This window comes from Salarias fasciatus, chromosome 6, assembly GCF_902148845.1.
Source record: "Salarias fasciatus chromosome 6, fSalaFa1.1, whole genome shotgun sequence".
NCBI classification, from domain to species: Eukaryota; Metazoa; Chordata; class Actinopteri; order Blenniiformes; family Blenniidae; genus Salarias; species Salarias fasciatus.
In genome coordinates, this window is record NC_043750.1 from 21,151,444 (window position 1) to 21,174,987 (window position 23,544).

At 41.4% G+C, this 23,544-nt stretch overlaps 1 protein-coding gene across 2 annotated transcripts in view; it reads right to left on the reverse strand.

The window, feature by feature from the left end:
- inpp4b (inositol polyphosphate-4-phosphatase type II B) overlaps positions 1–23,544 on the reverse strand; it is a 161,030-nt gene that overhangs the window by 108,567 nt on the left and 28,919 nt on the right. For both annotated transcript variants that reach the window (XM_030093257.1, XM_030093256.1), the window contains exon 4: positions 21,899–22,015. In XM_030093257.1, coding sequence (XP_029949117.1) covers positions 21,899–22,015 — 117 coding nt within the window. The remainder of the gene's footprint in view (positions 1–21,898; positions 22,016–23,544) is intronic.

The window sequence follows — 23,544 nt, forward strand, 5'->3', positions numbered from 1 at the left end:
ACTGGCAGCTGATGTCTTGGTGCAGATGGCAACGAGGGATCTCAGACAACCAGTCACCCCAAACCCTGGATGAGCACAGACAAAAGCACTGGGTTGCGTTTTCCTCGGGTGAGCTGATGCTCCAATTCGTTGCTGTCTACTCTCCACATTGTCCTTGTATTCTTTGCTGACATATTCCTTTCATGGCTCCCTACCTTGACCTCCTTCCTCTGCATTGGGTCTGTTAAAAAGAAAAGCAGAGCTCTGCAGGCAAAGACCCAATCAGCCAGAGTTTACCACCTTCCTGCTCTTCCAATCTGTTTTATTGCTTTACAACAAGCTGAAATACTTCAACCTGAAATACTTCAAACTGAACTTAAATATGATTTTAAAATTACTGTCTTGAAGCTATGCCCTTTATTTTAATCATATGTGCAGTACTGTGCAAACTTTGAGAGTTGTGGGTTGAAAATGTCACTTAATCTCACAGTCACACAATCAAGACACATCTGATGGGCTTTAAATTTATCCTGCAAGAGAGGACATCGAACCAAAACCAACAGCCAACATCATTAAGCACTTGCTTCAACAGAAAGAAGAGCTGATCCTATAGCAGAGACAGTATGCGCCCCTGCCCACCCCCTTCAAAGGCTGTGTAAGGTTAAAGGAAGAAGCAGAGGGATTTGATCAACTTATATCCACAGTAACTCTGTTCTTTGGTCTTCAAGTACAACCTCCCTGCAGAGTCTATACAATTACTGTGCACATGCACTGGGAAGGAAAATGCTCGGAAGGCAAGGACGTCCTCAACTAATTTTTTGATATGTGCATTAACTTTTCATTTTGTTTCATTGATGAAAAACAATTAAAAAAATTATGCATTTTTATTTTTAAAAAGATTCTTGTGCAGTAGCTCTGTTTAAACTGCATACCTGCATAAAATGTTTCCAAAGTGATGTATTTTGAATCAGTTAGCCCTTAAACATGTTTCAGGGCCCTTCAAGTGCGGAAGAAATTTCCCCCTCCGTTGTTGCCTGAGGGCCAGCTGCAGGTCAGGTGGTAAAACTGATTGTTCTCCGATCCCGATCTCTACCCAAGTGTCCTCAGGCAAGATCTGAACCCTAGTTTGCTCCTGATGGTAGATAAGTGCGTGTGTGGGAATGCGTGAATATGACTAATGCTTTAAGACAGCTGAGGCCATGAAAAAAGTCTGTAATTGAAGTCTATTTTATTATTAAGTTAAAACTGTCTGCACTGTCACACAAAGCAAGAGGGACATCAGGTAATGTGATAATTTAAACGCTTAGCCTTAGTGCAAAATAGATACAGGGCAAACATAAGTGGCTTTTTGAAAACACTGATAATGGAGGAAGTTGAAATGTCTGGTGGCCTTTTCTATATCAATAAGACTAAGAGTTAGTTGGAACCGGTTAGTCATGAAACCGATGGGGCTCACTCTGTGCTCGCTCCTCTCCAGTTGGATTAGGAGTCTCCACAGCTCGTGATTTGGAGGTGTGGTTATTTCAGATAACCTGGGGCAAGATGGGACGCTTCTTAAACCAATTCTAAACATTCATGATCTAGCTTGTTACCAACTGTGGCTCATATGGATCACTGAAAGTAGTGTACACATGTATTAACATTGGTGTGTTGATGAGGGTGACATGACAAGTTCTGCTCAAGTGTTGATGCAACAATCCCTGTGATACAAAGACTTCTTCACATTTTGCTTGAATAGAGGAATATACTCTCCAATCCGGTATGCCATACATAAGAAGAAGCACTGACAGTCTTAAAAAAAAGAAAATATTTGATGTGTACTTTACAACTTTGTATATGCCTTTTTAATCATTTGTTCTGTTTCTGACTCATAAAAAAAATAAATTGAAAAATTCAACATTATCAAAGGCACCATGTGCACCTACTGTAAAACACAACTGTGTTGTGAAAACAAAGCTGAAACAGGACAGAGTAATGCCTTCTGGGTCTGGCTTTGATAAAAGAAAGCGAAACTTTAATCTTCTTACTGAGTGTAAAATTGTGGAAGTGAGCTCCTAATTGGCATGGCTTTCCACAACTTCCCTACTGTGCTCTAATAATTCAGTGATAATTCTTATCTATCTTTTCAGTCAGACATGTAAATTACCAAGACAGGACTTGGAAAAAAAAAAAATCATTCTTACACTCATCTGTGAAGCAAAGTCAACAACAAAAAAAAACATTACAGTGCATTATAATCACGAACATGATCAATATCTTAATCTGTGAGTGACGTTATAAGTTACAGCACTACAGTTAAGTAACGTCTAAAAGGATTGGCTCTTTAAATTCAACTCCTGTGTTAGAAACAACTCACGGTGACACAAACTGGTCACTGTCTAAACCTAGAATCTTCTATTTGATAGTGCTGCACTGAATAAGAAGTTGTTGTGTGGGCTAGGCATTTTTTTTCCCCCACACGAACCGAACATTTTCTAGGGCTGTAAATCGTGATTTCAATTAGATAATATCACAATTTATGTGCGCTACCGCAGACGATTCCACCACAATCACGCATGATTCAAAAACTTGTCCGGATGCAGGGAAAAATAAATCAAGTCTTGCATCAGTGTGATAAATATGTTAAAAAATCAAGCATTGTGGTGCAACATTTCTTGGTCCTCAAAACATTCGAAGGTAGAATCTTCTTTTGCTGAAAATAAGAATCCAAGAAGATGTTGTCACACCTGATTCAAAGTCTTCATAAACACTTGACGGCAGCTTTGCGTTTTCAGCTATAAAGGTAAATACTCACTGAATGCCGACTGCTGAGAGACAGCGGTTTCCTCCAGGGGAATCTCCTTTCAGGAACGTTTGCATTCACTGTAAGTGTGCCGAGATCTATAGTGCCATGTTTAATAAACGCTGCACAACAGCAGACGAGTTATTATCCCTCTTCCTCACCAAACAGTCGAGGGCTCCTCGAGATTTGTGGATCTTTGTCACATCGGAGTCAAAACGCAACCAGCAAAACAGCTGAAAAGTTGCTCTCGCACACATTCTTCAGCTTGTCAATGCATGCCCCCAAACAAGAATCCCCTCCTACTGCTTGGTGAGTTTTTCTCATTTCCTTCCTTCTGCTCAAACATTTTGCTCACTTCTTTGGACTTCTGCTTTGGTGTTCAGCCAACTAACTTGTCTGAGTTCCCTGACAAAAGTCCTGCGAGTCGTCCACGTGGTCCCGAGAATGTTAAAAACACTCACGAGAACCACTAAATAGAAAAACAGATACTCGGCCTCATGTTTATTTATCTTCAAAGCGAAAGCTGCGAACAAAATCACATTGTGGCAGCTGCAGCCTGGCCTTCGTACACTAGAAGCACACCACCAATGCCTCCCCCAACACGCTCAGCTTTGCTCCATAAACTTTAATAGCTAACCCCACTGCAGACTAGGTGATAAAAATCAAGGCTCCCTTCACTCACAGTCTGTAAACATGACTTGGTAGCAGTTCCAAAGACTGTACCGCCTCTTCTGAATCCCCCACTATTGACTTGACTACAACACTGAAATTACAGCACAGCAAACTAGAAGCTGTTGTGACAGAGTTGCATTTTACTAGACTTTTTTCTGTCTCTGTCAGCACATGTAGACAAATCCATAGAGCCGTGCAGTTAGAATATGAAAGTGTTTAGCATCAGCTTCTTAGTGCAGGACGGGCTGCTATCAGCTTGAGCTGATGGGAGGCTGTGGTTTTGACTTCCCCCTTCTGCGGCGCAAGCTCAGACCAACGAATACAGCGAAAGGACTGAAAGTTGACAAGAAGTGCAGAGAGGATACTTTATCTTTTTAACACCCACAACTAGTTCCTGGCCTCAACATCCTGTTTGCTGCTATGTTGGCTGTGGCATTAATATGAAACTTTCCTTTCTGACTGAACAAGGGCCGCACTTTTGTGCAGAATGGAGGAAGAAGCATGGACTTTAGCTGTTGACCATACATACCTGCGGGTAGATAACAAGTCATTGTGATTTCTTACACTTATGTAACAGTAAGAGGTTGCCAACCTGCCCTGAGGCTACAGGCTACACTGGGTCTCTCTGGCTGGGTTGTCTTCTTCACACACATGCACAAGCACCAATAACGATGCTATAATATGCTACCTCATGCCTGAAGTGGTTGATAGCTCTCTTCTTCAGAAAACAGGGCTATAGGGGCTGTGAAAGTAAACAGCTCGGATCAAACCAACTCTTAGCTCCCTTTGAAGAGTGGGAGACAATTACTGAGATCAATGGTGCAGCCCAGAGGTGGTTAACAGCCTAGACAGGCAGAAAGACAAAGATTGATGTGACATAAGATCTAGAGAGTCTGCTCCTCAATGGCTTCACCCCACTACAGTCAAATCCAGTCTTCAGTACATCCTCGCTGAACATACGTGTCGGAACAGCACAAGTTCTACCCAAGGCTACAACCCGGTCGCTGCATCCTGCAACATTCATCACTCTGTGAGCCAGACTCAAACACTTCTGTGCGTTTTTTGCTGCAGCGTTATTTCATCTTGGAGCAAATGAGGTCAAAGCTTTGTGTGGGTGGACAATTCTGCCCGCAATATTTTTCTAATAGATGGGTACGGCTTTCACATCATTCTCCGGTTATGATAATATAATGACAGCTTTGTAGGTACTTCTGTTTTTTAAGTTCTCTAAAGTTGCATGTTATTTCCGTCTTTGAACAGCTACAAAGGTGGCAACAGATGAATAAAAAAGTAATGCGCTGCTTAGTGTCAAATGAAAGTGTTTGTGTGTGTGTGAATGCATGCATGTGCAACTCATACTGCCAGAGGTGAGCTGCAAATTGAAACTTAAAAGCTCTCGCAACTCACTTACACTTATCGAACAGGAGTTTCACAACAAACCATGCTGGCCCCTCTTTGCAATATCAGATGTCAAGCATCACCTTGACTTAGTAAAGAACACAGCGCAGGAAAGAGTGGTGAAAGAGAAGTGCGAGAGCCGTCAGCTATTTTTGCTTCTCAGCATAGTGCCGCCATATTAGCTGGTTAAATGACATATTTACCAGCTGATGTGAAACAACATGAACAAAGGAACCTTTTGAACTAAATATATCGCTTATGTGAAAGTGGAATTTGTCCTTGGTGGCTCTGAGATAGCAGATGAAGAGATTCAGAAGGTGTGTCTTTTGTTGTGAACACTCAAGAATAGCGTATGAAATTACGAAGAAAAAAAAAGAGGGAAAAAGAGACAGATAAGATCAAAACAAATATATTTGTATGTGTATTTCCTGGGGAGGGGAAAAAGCCTCAGAGGTTTTAAATGTTTCCCCACCCTCTTTGGCTGAGCACAGGAAAAACAACATTGGCTGGTTTCTGATTATCTTATAATTCCATCAGAACAAACAGAAACAAAAAGCATTCTGCCCCACATTCACTTATTCGGTCCTTCAGGGAAAGAAAAGGAGTCAAAGTAAAAAAAAAAAAAAAAAAAGTGGAATGTCTTTATTTCTGCCAATAAGCCCAAAAGGCACACAGCTGTAATGAGAGGTGATGTATCCTTCGATTTACAGACAACAGAGCACAGACCGGCAGGGAGAGTGATGAGGCGCTGTCATAAAATGCGATATTCCATGTGTCTTAACTTTACAATCAACTGTGGTTTTTAATTGTACCCACACAGCGAGATTACACGGCGCGTCGACGCCCACAGATACGATTACAAAGAGGCTCACTCACACGCTGTACCAGAGCCTGGCCAGGCTGGCAAGCCCATCAGCGGCTCGGTTAGCTATGGAAAAAGCTGCTGAAACACACGTGTGCACACGCACATGCACACAAGGCATCAGCACTTTCCACCAGTGTCTTTCTCAAAGGAAGTCATTACACTGCAGAGACCCACGGGATGGAAAACAGGAGGGGATTTTCTCAAGCACTTTTTGGTCCCTCCCTCCTCTCATCAATAAAAAAGAAAGAAAAAAAAAAACTAGGGAAGCGAGACGGGAAAAACTGCAACTTACAATAAGCTACTTTTGAAGAGGATAGAAAGATTACAGTCAGCCAAGCGTCTAATTCACCTGTGACCCAGTAATTTATTTGGTTGATAATCTGTTATTGCAGGTGACACTAACAATCACAGATAAAATGGGTAGAAAAGGCGAGAAAGGGTTACGGGAGCCATGGGTTGGGCTGATTGGTGAAGGAGATATTTGATTAAATTCTCATATGAATAATGCATTATGAAACTGATCCGGACAAATCCCACCTTGAGGAGATTGGAGTAGGATTATACTGGGAGAGAGGTTTGTGTGAGGTTATGACAAGAAGGTTTCCAGGAAAAGTGCACTTTAGGATCGAGTGGTTGCTCAGTACTTCAGCTTGATAAGTTAATTTACATTATAACATTCATATGCATGCCTGCTACCTTCAGAAAGAAAATACTGAGCACTATTTTCGGTAGAGCGTAGTACAGGAAGGTATACTACACATCATGTTTTATCTTCTACCTACATTTATGTACTTATGGAGCTCCTAGTTTCACATTATTTCCTGTATGAATACTTTCTTGCCTGAGATTACATCAGAAAAATCCTTTTTTTTTTCGGCATTGTAAAATAACATGAAGCAGCACAAGCATCTAATTCGCTTAGCTCGTGTCACTTTGGATGTCAATTCGGTTCAGAAAGGTGCCTTCTGGTGATTGTCTATTTTGTTTATCTTTAGTGTTTCTGATAAGTCAGCTGAAATCACAAAACATTCAACCTATAGTTTGAGGAACAGAGATGGATTGTGAAGAAAACACTTATTTCAAATTATATTTCAAAGCCATGATTCAAACTGGAAGCTTTCATTTGTAGAAAAGAGTTAACATGCATCACATGCAAGCCTTCACCAAGGACTGATGTAGCTACAACACTCACTCGTGACTGGTACTTTTTTTTGGTCTACATCTGTAGACTCTATTTTGCAAATTTAGGCCAGTAAAAAAAAAAAAAAAAAGAAAGAAAGAAAAAAATAACTGCATGACTTTGCAAATTCTTGAGATATCACACGTACTGCACTAGAGAGAACCCATACATATGCAAAACAAATCATCTGCATGTTGTTAAACTACTGCAAGCTATATTAGCTCACTGCTATCACTGCATAGCATATCTATGCCATTGCGTTTCATTTTATCATTCAGGAAGGCACTGTGTGATATTGACTCTGTAAATGTAAGATTTCAGACACAGATGCCACAGCACTATTTCATGTTGAGGGCCAGGTTCTGTCGGAGTTGCGTGACACAAAAGTTCACTTTAAACAAACGTGGGAGATAAAGGGAGCAGTTCAATGATGTAGCTTAACCTGGCAAAAGCCATATTGACATGTGCAGCAACGAATTGCTTCACGTCAATCTGGGATTTCACTCGGCAAATCCGTCCGGGGAAGGAGGGACTTGCTGTAGAACTCTTTGCGTTCATTGGACGGAAGGACACAGTACACCCACCTAACCATGTTTAGTTTCAGCCAATCACTGCAAAGAAAAAACCTCTTGCTGATCGTTTTTCAAAGACGCAATAGAAGATTAATTCAAAACAGATTTAATCGCTGTCGGGATTTCCATTGTTTTCACTAGCCATGCTAATATTATTTGCAGTCCGTCACTCCCTGCTTCCGTCAAAGCTTCATGTCCCGCCCTAAACGGCGCGTGACTGGTCCGACCGAAAAAAGTCTGATCCCGAGCATATAGGCGCGAGCGGTACAAGATGGATTCTGGTGGTGTGTGAGAACAAATACCGCCGGCAAGGTTAATGTAGCTTGGACCTTAATTCCAACAAACAGACACATCCTGAAGTATGCATATCAGCCACCAGATCGATGCTAATTAATGGGTTCATCTGATTGGCCAAATTGAGTCCATCCATTGGTAAAGAAATAAAAACCCAGCAGATTATGAGTGAAGGCAGGATGCAGCCCTGGACAGGTCACCAGTCCAACGACAGAGCAAACATAAAGAGGCAGACAAACACTCACAGTCACACTAACAAGCAATCAGTCAGCAATTAGCCTTGAATGACTATTTTCAGAATGTGGGTTAAAACCACAGCATCTCCTCATACTGGGGCGACAGTAGCTCAGTTGGTAGAGCGGGTAGTCTTATAACCGGAAGGTTGGTGGTTTGATCCCCGCTCCCGAGGGCGTAAAACGTTGTGTCGTTGTGTCCTTGGGCAAGACACTTCACCCACTTTGCCTAGTATGAAAGTTGTGAGAGTGAATGGTTGGTGGTGGTCGGAGGGGCCAATGGCGCAGATTGGCAGTCTCGCTTCCGTCAGTCTGCCCCAGGGCAGCTGTGGCTACAATAGTAGCTTATCACCACCCAGTATGGAGTGAAAGAATAATGCAATGTAAAGTGTCTTTGAGTGTCCAGAAAAGCGCTATTATTATTATTATTATATCCGCACAGGGAGGTGCAAACTCCTCACAGAAAGGCCTCAAGTCTGGACTTGAACTCTGCTGTGAGCCAAGAGTGTTAACCACTACACCACAGTGTCAAACTGGGATTTTTTTTTTTCTCCAGTGTTATAAAACTTGGGCCTTTGAACGATAAAAAAGAAAAAGTTCATTTTATTGTCATTCTCTGTCTCCAGAAGACTTTCTGTTAATACTTGCTAATCAACAATAAACCATTTGTTGGCGGACTTCACTCACGTTAACTTGCGGCTTTGCCCTAAAAGACAGGGCGTCTCCTCATGGCAATGACAGCAGACATCTGCTCAGCAGTTTTTATAAGTAATTAGCCTCGCCGCTTAGATTTAGTTGGTTGCTTTTAATGAGCGTGCACTATTCCAACAACTACTTTCACGAGTGACTGCGTGCACACCGGCAACAAAACCTGAGAGCTCACTTCAATTTGTAGTAATTGTAAATATTAATTGGCACATTGGCTCACTTTAATAATGTGACTTTCAACACATCAGAGGGAGAGCAATGTGGGAAAACAAAGTAATTGTTTCTAAATACAGTAAACAGGAGTTTGAAGTATTGTCAGCCAATGAATGTGAAACCATTAAAGCCCCTCAGAGGCTCCGGCTTTGGAAGGAGAATGAAATGTTTTCTATCACATCACTCCAGTGTGACATGTTTCACTGCTAAAAGCCTGTCCATCGGGCTTTTCAGACGCCATGTGAGACATATGTAGAGTTAACCTGACATGGCAGAGTGAGTGCTCACTTGTCAATAAAAATGCTTGGTGTGTTTAATCTTTCCATGCTCCAGCATCCGGGACCATTAATTCCACTTAAATTGTTATCCGTTTAGCTGCAATACTTTTACAAAGTGCGCTAAAGGAAACAGGATTTTCTCTTTTAATGGAGGGAGGGGTGCTTTCAAAGCTGGGGAATCACGCCCTATTCTTGCAGTACTTCACAGCGAAGAGGCGCTATAATTTATTACTATGTCAAATTTATGTCTTATGAAAGGCAAATCTCATTCTGGCTTTGGAGGAGCGCCACGAAGTATACATTCTGAATCTATAACAGTAAAAGCTGCCACAGTGTCTTTTAATGATGAGGTTGATTTGCACACCGTCTACAAACAAGACTGACTTCACCCCTCTGATGCAAACCATACATTTTCTAGGTTACTGCCTCGATTAACCCATAAGCAGCATTTGGCAGGTGCTTTAATGTAGCTAATGCACTTCAACAAAAGGTGGTATGTTTTTGCCACGGTGAAAGGTTTCGTTATGAAAGAAGAGCCAGGGGTGTTTCATCTCCTCTTTCTTCTTGATGCTTTATGCTTCCACTTTTGCTTGTGATGGACGATAAAACATGGAGGCCATTGTTACCAGTAATGGGAGCAGTGTTAAAAAGAAAGTCGAAGGCTTGGTTCTCTGAAAATAAGTGACTCTTCTTGCCATAGCACAGATATACCGTACTCTTGAAAGCTTATTCTAAAATACAGAGAATTTAACCATGGAGGATTTTCAAAAACACATCAAATGTCTGATGAGTACTGGACAACTTAAAGACACCATGAAATGGAAATTATGCCCAGTTTGGATCTAGTGTCTGAGGGCTCGGTCATTTATGTCAACGACGACGAAAAAACATTTTTCAAGTATTTTACATCAAATATCCAATGACTCATCCTGCACTCCGGGGCTTTTGGTAATTCCACATCCAATGGGGATGCAGCTGCAGCTCAAGGGGTGTCTGCTCTGCAGTGCCTGCTCGATTAACTGGAACTAGCACAGAGGTGTAACACAAACGCGGGACAAGCGACAACCGAAAAGTCAGTTCACTTAAAACACACCTATTTCAAAACATTTTGCAGGAAAGGTGTGGAATCAACTATTTTTCCAACATTTAGTTTGGACTTTAAACCCAAGTGTGTGTGTGTCTACGATGTGTGAGAGGAAGTTGAAAGTTTTCCAGAAAACCACTGTGAAAGGTCATGTGCATATTTTGTTGCTTTCCTGGATATGAGATGTATTAGTTAAGAGGACAGAGATGAACAGAGTTCCTCTCCTAAGGGTCTTTCGGACAAGGTCTGTCTAAAGCGAAACTTCTAATTACAGCAAAATCATTGAAACTTCAGCACTTAGTTACTACACATTACAGCTTGGAGCTGCTGACCTTTATACATTTTACTGGCTTCTGATACAGAAACTATCAAGCACCATGCCACAAGGACTGAAGAAAACATTTTGTGCTTTGCATGTTTTGATTTACTTCTAACCTGAAGCTTACAGAGTTCCTTCTTTTGTTACATTGTATGAACTCAGACCTCCTTTTAGCATTTTGTTTCCCCTATTGTCTGAAGGAAAAGTTGTCTAACTTTTTTTTAATCTGCGTGAAGAGTTTTGCTACTCATGCTAAGCAACTATATACAAAAGTACATTTTGTTCTTTTAAGTTTTCTTCTGCTTTATTTAATAAAAGCTAGTAAATGTTTGTAAATGTTGTAAATGTAGGCCCTTTCAAAAGACCCATGACCTCCACCTTGTCACTGAGTTTTGCCCCATGTAGACACACAAACCACTGAAGCCGCTGTTTTCTCTGTTGATGTGGCTTTAGGCTTAAGAAAGGTCACTGGTTTGATTCCTGAACTCAACAGCGTGAATCTGCAGGACATTTAAAGAGAAACGCCTTGCCATTCTCTCCTTTCTTAACTTGTTTCCTGTCCCTGTGGCTGGGTCTTAACATTTATGACATATAAGCAAGAGATTGAGGGGCAATTCAAAGCAGCAGTGTTTTAAATGAGCCACTTAAATCTGGTGGTTACAACAAGTAGACTATTACTGGAAATTACTCAGTTATTTAACTGTGTTTAATTATCTATACCAGTATACTTAAAATCATTTTGCCATATCTACTGAAGTGTCTGCAAGAACAGGAAGTGTTTTTTGTGTTCATCTATAGATAGTCCACTCGTACCAAAGTTCACAGCAAACTGCAGAACTGACTCAGTGGTGACATTGAAAGAATAGCTCCACTCATGAAAAATATCACTGACACCTGCAGGTGTTGAACCGTCAAGAAGATTCATCTTAGAAAAGTACCTGGAGCCTCCAGATAAAAGACTGACGCTCTCTTTCATGCACATGTTGCATGCACAGTGCCTACTTCTCTGTTGAATGTAACTAGACTGTTTTCCAAGCTCCGACACACGTTAAAAATAAACTTTTATTTAATTTGTTAAGAAACGCCAACTCACTTACCAGAAGTAATTGTGTGGTTCTCAGAGTTGTGAGTCATTAACTGACGCAATAAGCCATTGCATAGTGTTGTAAGTAGACACAGTAAAGCGATCCCAGACCACCCAGTCGATTACACTGAACCAGATATTCCATCATTACGTCAGTGAACTAATATCACCTCGTAGCGTCAGTTGCAGACTCTAAACTCTTGTTGCACCGGTGAAACTAGCTGATAAATCAAACTATTAGCTGTGCGCCACTCAGATACGACTAGCATGGACACACTGACAGCTATGTGGCACTGGTGAAGCTCAATATGCAATGCATTTTAACACACTTTGTATTTTGACACTTTGGCTTTTTGTTTGTTTTATTGGTTTTTTTAAACAAAGCAAAGGAAAATGCATGTGAATCATAGATAGGTGACCAGTCAAATCCGATTTATCTTTTGTTTTTACATGGACCACTTCAGATGAACACTAACCACTGCTAGGGATGGGTACCGAATTTCGGTAATTTTTTGGTACCGACCGAATTCCCGCTGAAGTACCGAGTATCGATTCACGGGAAATCCGTCGGTACCACATTTCGGTACCTGAACGCACCTTTTTTTTTTTTTTTTTTTTTGACCCTGAACGCACCTTGACATTATACATCGGCAAGAGCGGAGGACGCGGTTACGTGGGTCCAAAATCTTCGGAGTGTTTTGACTCGCAGATCGGGAGCAAATATATAATATACCGGGAGAGCGGACACGCACACGGGCCGTGAGAGCAGGCGGGAGGGGGGGGGGGGACACACCGGCCGTTCGGGAAACCTCCCGATGGCCACCCCGCCCCTGTTCGGAGTTGTTCGCGGGAGGGACAAGCCACTTCTGCTTCTGCGATGGTCGCTCCCGCTGCATGTCACTTCCTAAACAATGCTCTGCGCATGCACTGAACTTCAGGGGGCTCCTTGTTTCCTGTCTTTCATGATAGGATGAGCTGATTAATGCAGGTGTGTCTGAAGCTGTTCCAGAGGCCAGACACACCTGCATTAATCAGCTCATCCTATCATGAAAGACAGGAAACAAGGAGCCTCCTGAAGTTGTGCATAGAGTCCATACCTTTGAGTGTTTGTTTACTGTAGAGGTGCCTGGTGCTGCTAATGTGAAACATTTCAGACAGCTATTTATTTTGAGTCTATTTTTATTATGTTATTTATTATTGTTATTTATTTAAACTTTTTACTTTATCCCCACACACATTTTTCTCAAGTTCTATATTGGAGTTATTTCAGTTGATGTTATTGAAGCATAAATGTTGAAAATTCCAAAGTTTTGACTATTTTTTTAAATATACAAAATAACTTTAATTACCAAATGCATATTTCCCCCCCCCCAAAAAAAAAAAAAAAGTATCGAAAACAGGTACCAAAAAATACTGGTATCGATTCGCAGGTACCGAGTATCGGTATCGTATCGATTCAGATGTGAAAGGTACCCATCCCTAACCACTGCAGACCTGGAACAACTGAGTCATCTCAAAATCAGAATCCAGTTCATGTTTCACTTATGCAAAACTTGCACACAAGCCCATTTCACCCACTTCTATACATGACTTGCTCGACAAAGAAATCAGTGTTATTCACCTCATCTGTCAGTGGTGGTAATGTTATGGCTGACTGGAGTACTCTGACGGTGACAGGCATGATGTCCATTAATCACAGGGCTGGTGGTTCCGTCTCCATTAGCCAGTACAGTGACACATTTGCTGGCCCCAGCTGTCAAGCCTGACATGTATGTTTTCTAAACACAAACCGTCAGTGTGTGGATAGGCAAATAAGGCACCGATTGAAGGGTGCTTGTCCATTAAGTCAGTGAAGCGTGACAAAAGTGCAGTTCATTTAAAAAGGTTGTAGTGAGCAGCTTCATTGTGTCGAATAGTCAGAGCACAAGTGAAACGCCATTTAAAAAGGAGCGTGCTTTCATTATTGGCACTCAAATGAAAAATGAAAAAATTAAATGAAAAAAAAAAAAATTGATCTTATGGGGTGATCGGGAAGAATATTTTGTTTTGCTATAAGAGCAAAATATTTTAGGAGATGCACCTTTAAACTAATTATATGGATAAGAAGTGAACCTAACTTTAATAAGGAAGGAAAACCGGTTGCGTATAGATTACAGCAATGACATCTTAAGAGGCTGCCCTGATACACCTCTAGTTGGACTTTGGCATGGGTCTGTTACAGAAGTAGAGCTAGTTCTAAAATTCAGGAAAATTATTCAGGGAAACTGAGAGGCTGTCAATGTCGACACTACAGTGTCTAAAATGTCTTGCTATGAATGACAGCCAGCAAACAGATGACCATAAGAGAAAGTGAGGGTTCGAGTTTAACTAATTTTAGTATAGCAGACCCGAACGGCAGTACTTTCTAGCACTTGTGACATTGCCTGACATTGCCACAATGATGGTGAGGGAAGCAAAGTGGCCATCAGACAAGAGACAGTCCTTATCTGAGGACTGTTACTCTCGTAGGTTATCACTGCTGAGCTGTCCACCCAATCACTACCAAGACCTTTCTTGGATATCTCTGAGATTGCTTCTTGTAAAAGTGGGTTTCCGTGTGTGTGTGTGTGTGTGTGTGTGTGTGTGTGTGTGTGTGTGTGTGTGTCCACTAGCTGTCTCTCGGTGCTCTCTTTCCCCTCCTGCCTCCATTTCTCTCCCCCATCCTCTTTTTCTGGCAGTAAACACTTGCACTTACAGAAAATTCCCACCACATTGACACTCATCCAGCTAAAAGCAAGTAGCTATGCCAAAAATATGTCAAGTCACCGTCTTTTACACATCGTGATTATTGACAGGGCAGGATTAACTGTGGCCGGGATTCTCCATACTTCAGCAGTTCATAATTGGAGTGACAATTCACCGTGGAACAGTGGCTCTTCAAACTGCCTCCTGAGATGTGGCTAATATCTGCCAGTCAAACAATCCTCAAATCAGGTGGGCTGCACAACAACAAAATCTGCTACACAACACAGCCTGGTGTGACCGGATTTGTAAGTTGCCAACAGCTGCCATTTCAGTTTAAAATGTGTAGCACCTTTCGTTGCCGTGAGTTTAATTTTAATTTAGGTTTTAAATACTTACCTTGAGAACAAAAAGCTGTCTGTTTTAAAATGTTAAATTTGGTTTCAAAATACTCAGTATCATGGCAGCTCTCCACAGTGCTTTTGCTATTCTTGGACAAAAGACAGACAATTGTGGTGACAATCCCTGAACAGGACTGAAAATCTGTCATCTGATGTCAAACAGTGAGAGGGATTTGCAGAGTCCAAAGCCAGAGATCATCCACTGACCATCAGCTTAGTATGAGATAGTTCAGCAGAGCAGCATCAGTGAGCCACACAGCCATACACTATGGCAACAACAGCAGATGAAAAAGCACCAAAAACAAAAATTTACAGACTCCCTACAAAGTAAACCGCTGGACCGTCCAAATCTGTACTAAGCTTTTTTGTACACACATAAATCATACTCATAGTTTTGGTTCCCTTTATTCACTTCCCGAAAGCACGAGTGTAGGCAGATGATGAACAGCAGAACTTCGTTATTCTTGTGAATATATCATAGTGGTTGTCACCTCTGATTCTCTGGAAAGTAACACCATGTAGTCTATGTAATGAAATTCACAATGCACACCGTAGCAGATAATAAACCACTATGTTGGCTGAAATCGCAGTTTGCAAAAGAAGTCTGTCGACAATTTGCATCAAAAGAAAGTTATTGCAAAGGTCCATCTCATGCAACTAAAAAAATGTCTTCAGAGATGGCTGTACTTATTCCTGGGTATGTTTAGGAAGATGGCATATGTGTCAAAGAAACATCCACATTGTACAGTATCATACTGGCTTAGCAGGCTGACCTCTTTCCATATGCATCTCGATGTAATTCATTCTCAGGATAATGTTCAATAAACTGATGTTGTAAAAGGAAAACGTCTTAACACACCAGGGTACCTCCTCTTCCTCCATTCCTCAGTTGCGCTCAGTGTCGGGTGTGGTCGGACAGTACAGTGAATGTGTTGTCCTTTGTCTTTTGCCACCTTTCCTTTTTTGTCTGCTGCAATAAGATTTTCAGACCACACCTTGACTTGCCCGCGTCAGTGAGACTTGTGTATTCATGTCTGTGTTGTAGCTTCAAAGGACACTTTTAAAAGGTACTAATCACTGTGTACCAGGAATACCAAATAAGACTTGCTGCTGTGTCCAAACTGAGTCATCCTGAAGACAAAATGTTACTCTTCACACTTTTGCGCATGTATTTTGTGATACCACCAATCGCAATTTTTCTTCTTCCCAAAAGCTTTGTTCAATCCCTGCAGACCTATGTTAAGCTCAGCTGAGTGTGATTTTTCAGCTGTCAGCTTCATGCGACACAGACATGAAAAATGCATGATCAGTAGCGTGTGCTACAGTTTACTTGCAAACAGTCATTGTTTAGTATCTGATGCAGCTCAGCAAATACACATCTGAGCCAGGATCCTAAACCTAATCTTTGAAACAAGAGGTCAATCTCTCACAGAAGCTTTCACTTGCCTGTTGTTCTGACTTCCAATAAATCAAGTTTAAGAATGCATTCTCCCCTTGCTTTTGACAAGTGCCATTGTAATCAAACAAACAGCGTATATATGATCTTTGTGCATCAATCCTATTTTTAGGTACTTTTTAAAAGGATTACAAGTAATTCAAGCATGCTATAGATTATGTTAATATCAGGTTTACGATGTGGGAATTGTCAGACAATGCTGTGACCAAATTCAATGAAAAAATCTGATCAATATTTACCTCAATTCCATCCGTGGATCCAGTGGAAAGTAGTTGCTTTATCATTAGCCGCACTTAAGGGGATTTTGTTGTAGATGGTGCAGCAGCCTCATTTCACTCTACACTTGATTCAATTTCCTAACTGAGAATAAAAGCAACAACTCAGGACGATAGCTCCCTGGTATAATGAACAATTGTAAATATCAAGTTGGAAGAAAAAAACATGAGATGAAATGGCATGTAACTGAATTAGAAGTGCTTCGTAATGCCATCTACATATTAAAAAAAAATCACAAAATTTTAACTCTTTACTATTCCTCCTTAATACAATAAAACAAGAACGCCCCCCATACCAAACCAGTTTCAATTCCTGTCCCCTACATGAGCCCATGCCCCCACAAACTGTCTGTCTTATCTTTCTCACTCTTTCCGTCCCCTCAGCCCAACTGGAACAGCAGAACGCTCCCACCTCTGAGTCCGTCTATGCAGAGTTGTCTTCCTGTTAACAAGGAGTCCTTCCTGTCCACCACCACTTCTGCTTGCTCATGTGGAATTGTTGGGTTTTTCCCTGTGAAACTGTCTTGAATTGACTGTGTAGTATTTGGCACTACATACATAAATTTGAATTTAAAGAAATACAGTATTACCTCCTTTTGCCCGGAAACCCCTCTCATACAACTTCTACCCTACTTCCTCTCTCTGTATGACTGTTAGTGAAACTGGACTTGCATGTAGCTACGACGGAGTCAGACAGATCTTGCTAGAGCAAGTCTGTGTGTGTGTGTGTGTGTGTGTGTGTGTGTTTTTTTAAATGGTCTCCGTATGGCAGCCACAGGAAGAATTATCCCTCCCAGTTGCTCAATAAAAAAAAAAAAAAAAAAAAAAAAAAAAAAGAATAACACTGCTTGTGTTTTATTTGATTGAATACATTTTATGGACACTTTATGAAAATGTCCAGACATGCTTCATTTTTCAGTTACAGTGAAATGAGGTCTTTTGTGTGTCACTCGATGACACACAAATCACAGAAATCTAAAATCCCCACTGCGGTCAGTTACAGCACTGCAAACTGAAAACCGCATTACACATTCAACCCAGATTGCAGGGAGCAAAGGCAGGATAAATTAGGCGGTGATTAGACAGAAGTGCTCTTCCAGAGGCAGCTGTCCTATCACTTTATACCACAAGAAGGCCCCGTAATAGATTTGCACTGACAACAAACCACAGGTCTGTCATTAGCAGTCTGTCTTGCAGCCTCTTCAGAGATAGGTGTGCACAAATGTGAAGCACCCACCACATACAAATAATCATATTTGTATGCTTTTAACTCAGGGCTCTCAATTCAGTAGCTCTCTGATAAACCTTGCACAGACCTTTAAAATCAATGAAGGTAAAAGAGGATTTGAAACTATAAGTTATAAAATAAAAAGGATAAATCCTGTATTAAAAATGCTATTACCATTTTCTGCTCTGTGACATGGCTGTCAGTGGTGGTTTTGTCTCATTTTTGAGTCATTATGAGTCATTTTGCATAAATATTTAACTGGCCCACTGATAGAACTGCTTTAAATCAAACTATCCCTGTAGAGTCAAAGTCCTCTCTGCCACAAAGGACATTTCTTGATACAATGGTAAGAACATGAGCTGTAAGAGGATTTATAGTCCCTGTGAGCCATTCAATGTGGAGTCGCAGGTGAGACATCAGAGACAAACTAAGCCTAGTCTGTCATCCTTTGACAACTGGGCTACAGGGTGGGATCACTTACACCTGAGAGATATCCAACCTGGTCGTACTCCGCCTCACACCTCCACTCCCTCACTTATCGTTCTCCCTGCTCTGTGTGTGTGTGTCTTCAAATATTCATGACCATGTAGCCGGTGTCATCTTGGAATATCTAAATTGGAAGCCCAAGGCAAGGGAACTCATCCTCCTATGAAATCCTTTGGTCCTCTTCGAATGTTAAAGCAGTCATCTATAAACCTCGCTCCGCCAGTTTCCTCCCCCTCACTGTTTCAGTTTCAACATTCTTATTTCCACTTCAAAACTCTTATGGTAGATATGGTAATAGGTGACATGGGGTATCACAGAAAAAGGCAAATAACCTCTTTTTTTTTTTTTGTCTGTGTATGTTCAGCTTCTGCCATGTGTGCTCCGCTGCTTTCTACCGAGACGAATCAGCTTGTGGCACAACATCTGCTACCAATGCTGAAAGTGATATGTAAAACTCTTGACAGCTGATTTCTGAAGCTCACACACAAATACAAAGCACGCTGCCCCCGTGGTTGCTCGTGCTAACAAAAAAGCAATAGTAAATGACTTGAGTCTCGACTGACTGATTCTCGATCTGCCACTTAAGCAACTGGGGGCTGACGCATTGTGCCAGCTCATGTTCAGGGTCATGCCTGTGTCACTTAAAACTCTCTAATGAGACCCAGACAAGCACGTTGTGCTCAGCCAAGCGGAGCCAGAAATCTAAAAGCCAACCGCAGCATAAGAGCACTGGTACTACAAAAAAGAAAAGAAAAAGAGGAAAGAAAGGTCTTCACGTGTTGCAGTCAGTTTCAAGTGGTCACATAATACTTAATGTTCAGAGCGAGTTCTGAGGTATTTTTGTGACACTGCAGAAGAAGAGATGATTGAAGGCAATAAAAGAATTCAGTGCTGGGACAGGAGCTGTCCTATGGGGCCTTAAACTGTGACCGCCAAGCTTGAGTGAAATGTTGCGTTCAGTATCAGTGATACTCTTGACAGAGTGACAGCTGCTATTGAGAAATATCACTCACACAGAGAAAGTGAAGGACAGTGTGAAAAGAACTTAGAAAAAAAAAAATTCTAGAGCTGCTAATAAAATCAAATATTTATTCCAATGTCTACACATCAAAGTATCCTTGGCCAGCAACCAATGATGAGTTTTCAGGTTTTTAACACATCTCTTCTTATAAACGTCAATCCAGGTGTAAATATTTTACTAAGAATCTTCATATCCAAACATCAGCTTCCTTGGCCAAGAGCTGAAGAAAAACCTCTGGTGGCAACAAACTAAACAACACCACAAATCCTCTGAGGAGAGGGGAGGGGAATGAGTGGAGAGCTTACAGAGTGCTGCACTCACATGGGTGTTGTTCAACATGAATATTCAATACACACCTTAGAATAAACTATTGTGCTCCCATTTCAAGCACATTGCATCTGGGATTGTGTTTCAGGGCTGAATTCAGAGGCAAACGACCTTACGAAAAGACAAATGGGTTCTGTTAGACAAAAACCCAGGAAATGTTCTGTACATCACGAAAAAAAAAAAAAAATATTGATGTATAGGTCCAATGTTTCAATACACACAGCAGCTCTGGAAATTTATGTTTGGTGGAGTTTTTAGTCACATGTGCTTGTGAGAAATCAATGTGTTTATTCAAATTTCCCATGTGTGGAATGAGCAGCAGAGCTGAGTATCCGGGTTGTTCCAATGATTAATTTGAAGACCTTCAGTGTTTTCCTTTACTCTTGTCTTAATCTTCTGGTACCCCCCTCGGCGCTGACAAACCGTAGTTCGGTTCTAAATACTGTCGAGCAGCTGCCGTAGAGGTCGGCTGGCGTATGCTCTGAGGAGCAGCATGCCACCTTCACTACTCTGGATACAGCCCGTGTGACAGGACAACCAGGAGCTGGTGGTCTGCATGACCAAGCTGTGGCATTCTTCGGCGGTTTATCAAGTTCCATATTCGCCGAGACACAAATTCAGTTCATGTATGAGTGAATGAGACAAATTTTCACAGTACACTGCTTGGCTGGTCATGTGGATGTATTATATACAGTACATGTTATTGCCACAGAGGTTGCATCGATAAATGGACAGTCTTCTGGCTCCATCTTCACAGTGTATGTTTGTCTGCACCTGTGCAGTCAGGTACGCCTCCATAACCTTGAACATTTTCCACTGTACAATGAGATAGAAATATTCTTACATGACCACGATTACATGCTACAAATGCTGTGCTGAAAGCTAAAATCTGGGTTCATGCATGGTTCTCCATAATCCCATTTACAGACCTGAAAACATAATTTCGACTATCTAGAGAAAATGCAATTCCCCTTCGAGTTAAACATGAACTGAAATGTTTATTGGAGCTTGGGATGCATCCGCAGGCTGCTTCTTATATCTGAGACAATTTCAAAAACAAATTAGTTACCAATTGAGAGTTTTGAAAAGTGCACAAGTACGTCCGTTCACTTATTTGTTTAGTTTCGGTCGTAAGATCAAATACGAAATGGCAAATGAAAATCAGTTAGTGTTTGACATACGCAGGGCAGGGATAAATTATGGCCTCCATGTGCTCCTGCGTACACACAGGAAAACAAAGTAGCCCAGAGCACAAAAGAAACTACTGATAAATGAAATAGCTCGGTATGTGAAGCCATGTAGCGGTTAGTACTTTCCTCACAGGGTCAAGGTTCCAGGTTAAATTCTGGGCTTTATTACTTTTGTGTGTGGTGTTGCATGTTCGTACTGCGAGTGCATGGGTTGGATAACTTGGTAAAGAAGATGTACTGGTGGATGGATAGGTTTGGCTCCAGGTTTCACCTCATCCAGGATCCAATAAAGTATTGTAACCATAGTACACGTGTTGCGAGTTGATTGTGTGAATTAGAATATGGAAAACTGCACTAAAAGCTGACTCTCACCAGTCATAAATTACACTGGGTTTTTGCTACATCTGGCTTTGTGCCAGAGCAAAATCAGATGACTTAATGTGACACATTTGCAAACATTAACCGTGGCTATAATAGAGTCTTAACTCATCATAAAGCTCATAAATGTTTCATCGCGAGTTAGGCCAAATTAAGATCTCGGCCATCGAAGTTGAGTGGGGTGCTTGATTGAGATCAAGCATACACCCCCACCCCTCCCTTGAAGAGCATACAGTGAGGAGTCTGTTATGGAGTCTGTTTTAAATGTCGAAATCAGAGGGCGCAGCCCATTCAAATTCTATGTCTGGCTCTCTTGTCAATTCCCACTGATGTGCCGGCTGGTTTTCCCAAAGGATCATCACCAAAGGATGGGCTGCCATGCTCAGATGCACATCGAAGGCCACACACCCTCATCCTTCCAAACCCAAGACAAGGTCCTGGTCTGAAGCCGACTCACGATTAATGATTACTAAGATAGTGTCACAACTCAGTGATGTGATTCAACAGACAACTTTGTACCTCCAAATCTGTAGGATGAATTTAAACATAATGAGATTCTGAAGTGGATTTTCTCCAAGCTTTTTATGTTCACCCCTGTTTAAGCTTAAAACTGCAGCACTGCATAAGCAGTACTTGAAAGACGACTGTTTCAAAACAGTCTTTGAACGTCGTCATTATCTCTGACTCCCTGACTGGATTTTCCAATATGCAAATATGCAACATACAAAGAGAACGCAAATAGCAGTTTACTTACTGATTCCTGGCTCTTGTCCTTTGCATCATACACAGTCAGCTTGACTACTGTGTCAGGGCTAGCAGGATACTCTGATGGGAAGGTCACCCCAGTCAGAAACAGCGGGTCTTTGTTCGCCTGACGGGGAAAGGGACAACACAGAAAAAGAGTGAGATACAGTGCGTGTGTTGGCATGTGTGCACGTGTGGCAGTGGATACTCTCATGCGCGATAGCACTGAAACACACATTCTTGGAAAAAAAAAAAAAAAAGAGGAAGCCAAAGGGGAAAATTGAGGGAGGGGAGGCTTGGGAGGGTAAATGAGCCAGCAGCTGGGCTCAGTCTGTCTTCTGACAGCTCCCGGCATTTTTCTCTCACTCCTCTCGCCATAACTGGTGCCTCTCCTGGGCACAAAAAAAAAATGAAGATAGAGACTCTCCTGGTGGGTCTACCTGGAGCTCTGGCATAACTACAGTCTCACAGCTGAAGCTGCGGGTCAGGAGTGGCAAAATGTGTACAGGTAAGGTGGCACACTGGCAGCTCAGCTATGGGATTAGGCCAGGTTCAGCATCCAGTGTGGGACTTTCAAACATACCAGAAGGCTTCATGGCATTAGCCAATATTTGCTCACAACCTCTGTGAAATCAACACATACCACCTTTAAACACTACAGGACTTGAGAAACTTCTTTATGAACACCAAACAAACAGATACTGATACTGACTTTAAAGCTAAGGACTCAGGTGGCATAATTCAGGTGTTACTTTCTAAAGGCAAATTTTTCAGAAAGATAAACTATCTGTGAAAATTATAAAGGTTTGATTTGATTGAATTTCAAATGGTTAGTTTATATGCAGCACAATCAGGAAGCATAATTTAATTTTAGACTTGACTCTCGATTTAGATTTCAATGAGTGGCTACCTGAGTTTTTTAATTAATGATGGCCTTGGGTCAGTTCTCGCCTGCAAAACAAACATGAACTCTCTTATTCTTTAGTTTTTTAGTTTGAAGTAATCTATCCACCAGAAACCTATAAATGACATGTTCCTTTTATATGTTCTAGTACACTGATATTGTATTACCTCAGGGGTTGAGGGGCTTTCCTGAGAGCCCTCTAACGCTGTTCAGGCACTTGTTGTCCCAAATCAATTCAAAGCATGTCGTGTTTACATTGGGGGCTTCCTCTTCCTTAGCTGTGCTCTGAAGGGCGTCTCTAGAACGCAGCCCCTTTGGGACAGAGTGGGGTCAGACTCAGGAGTGGTAATGAGACGGACACAGACAGACTGGCAGACTAGAATGAATATGGGGTCACACCCAGGTTAAATAGAGAAAAAGACTCAGAAAAATACTGTGGAAACCATTAGGGAAACCAAGAATGGGCAGCATAATATGATTCTAATCATGCTGATACGGAAAACTGATAACCAGAAAATACAGTCTTGTGAAATTTTCAAACTATGCCAAGAAATTAGAGGGAAAAAATTATGAAGAACAGTTGATTATTACAATGTACTGAAAAAAAATTCAACTGTGAGTCAAAAACACACATGGTTGAAAAAAAACCAACAAGCAAAAGTTTGGTTAAACAATAACCATTATGGTCATTATTGTATTTGAAGAGAAGTGTGTGAGGTATCAGAAAGAGAGGTCCTGCAGCCAGAAATCAA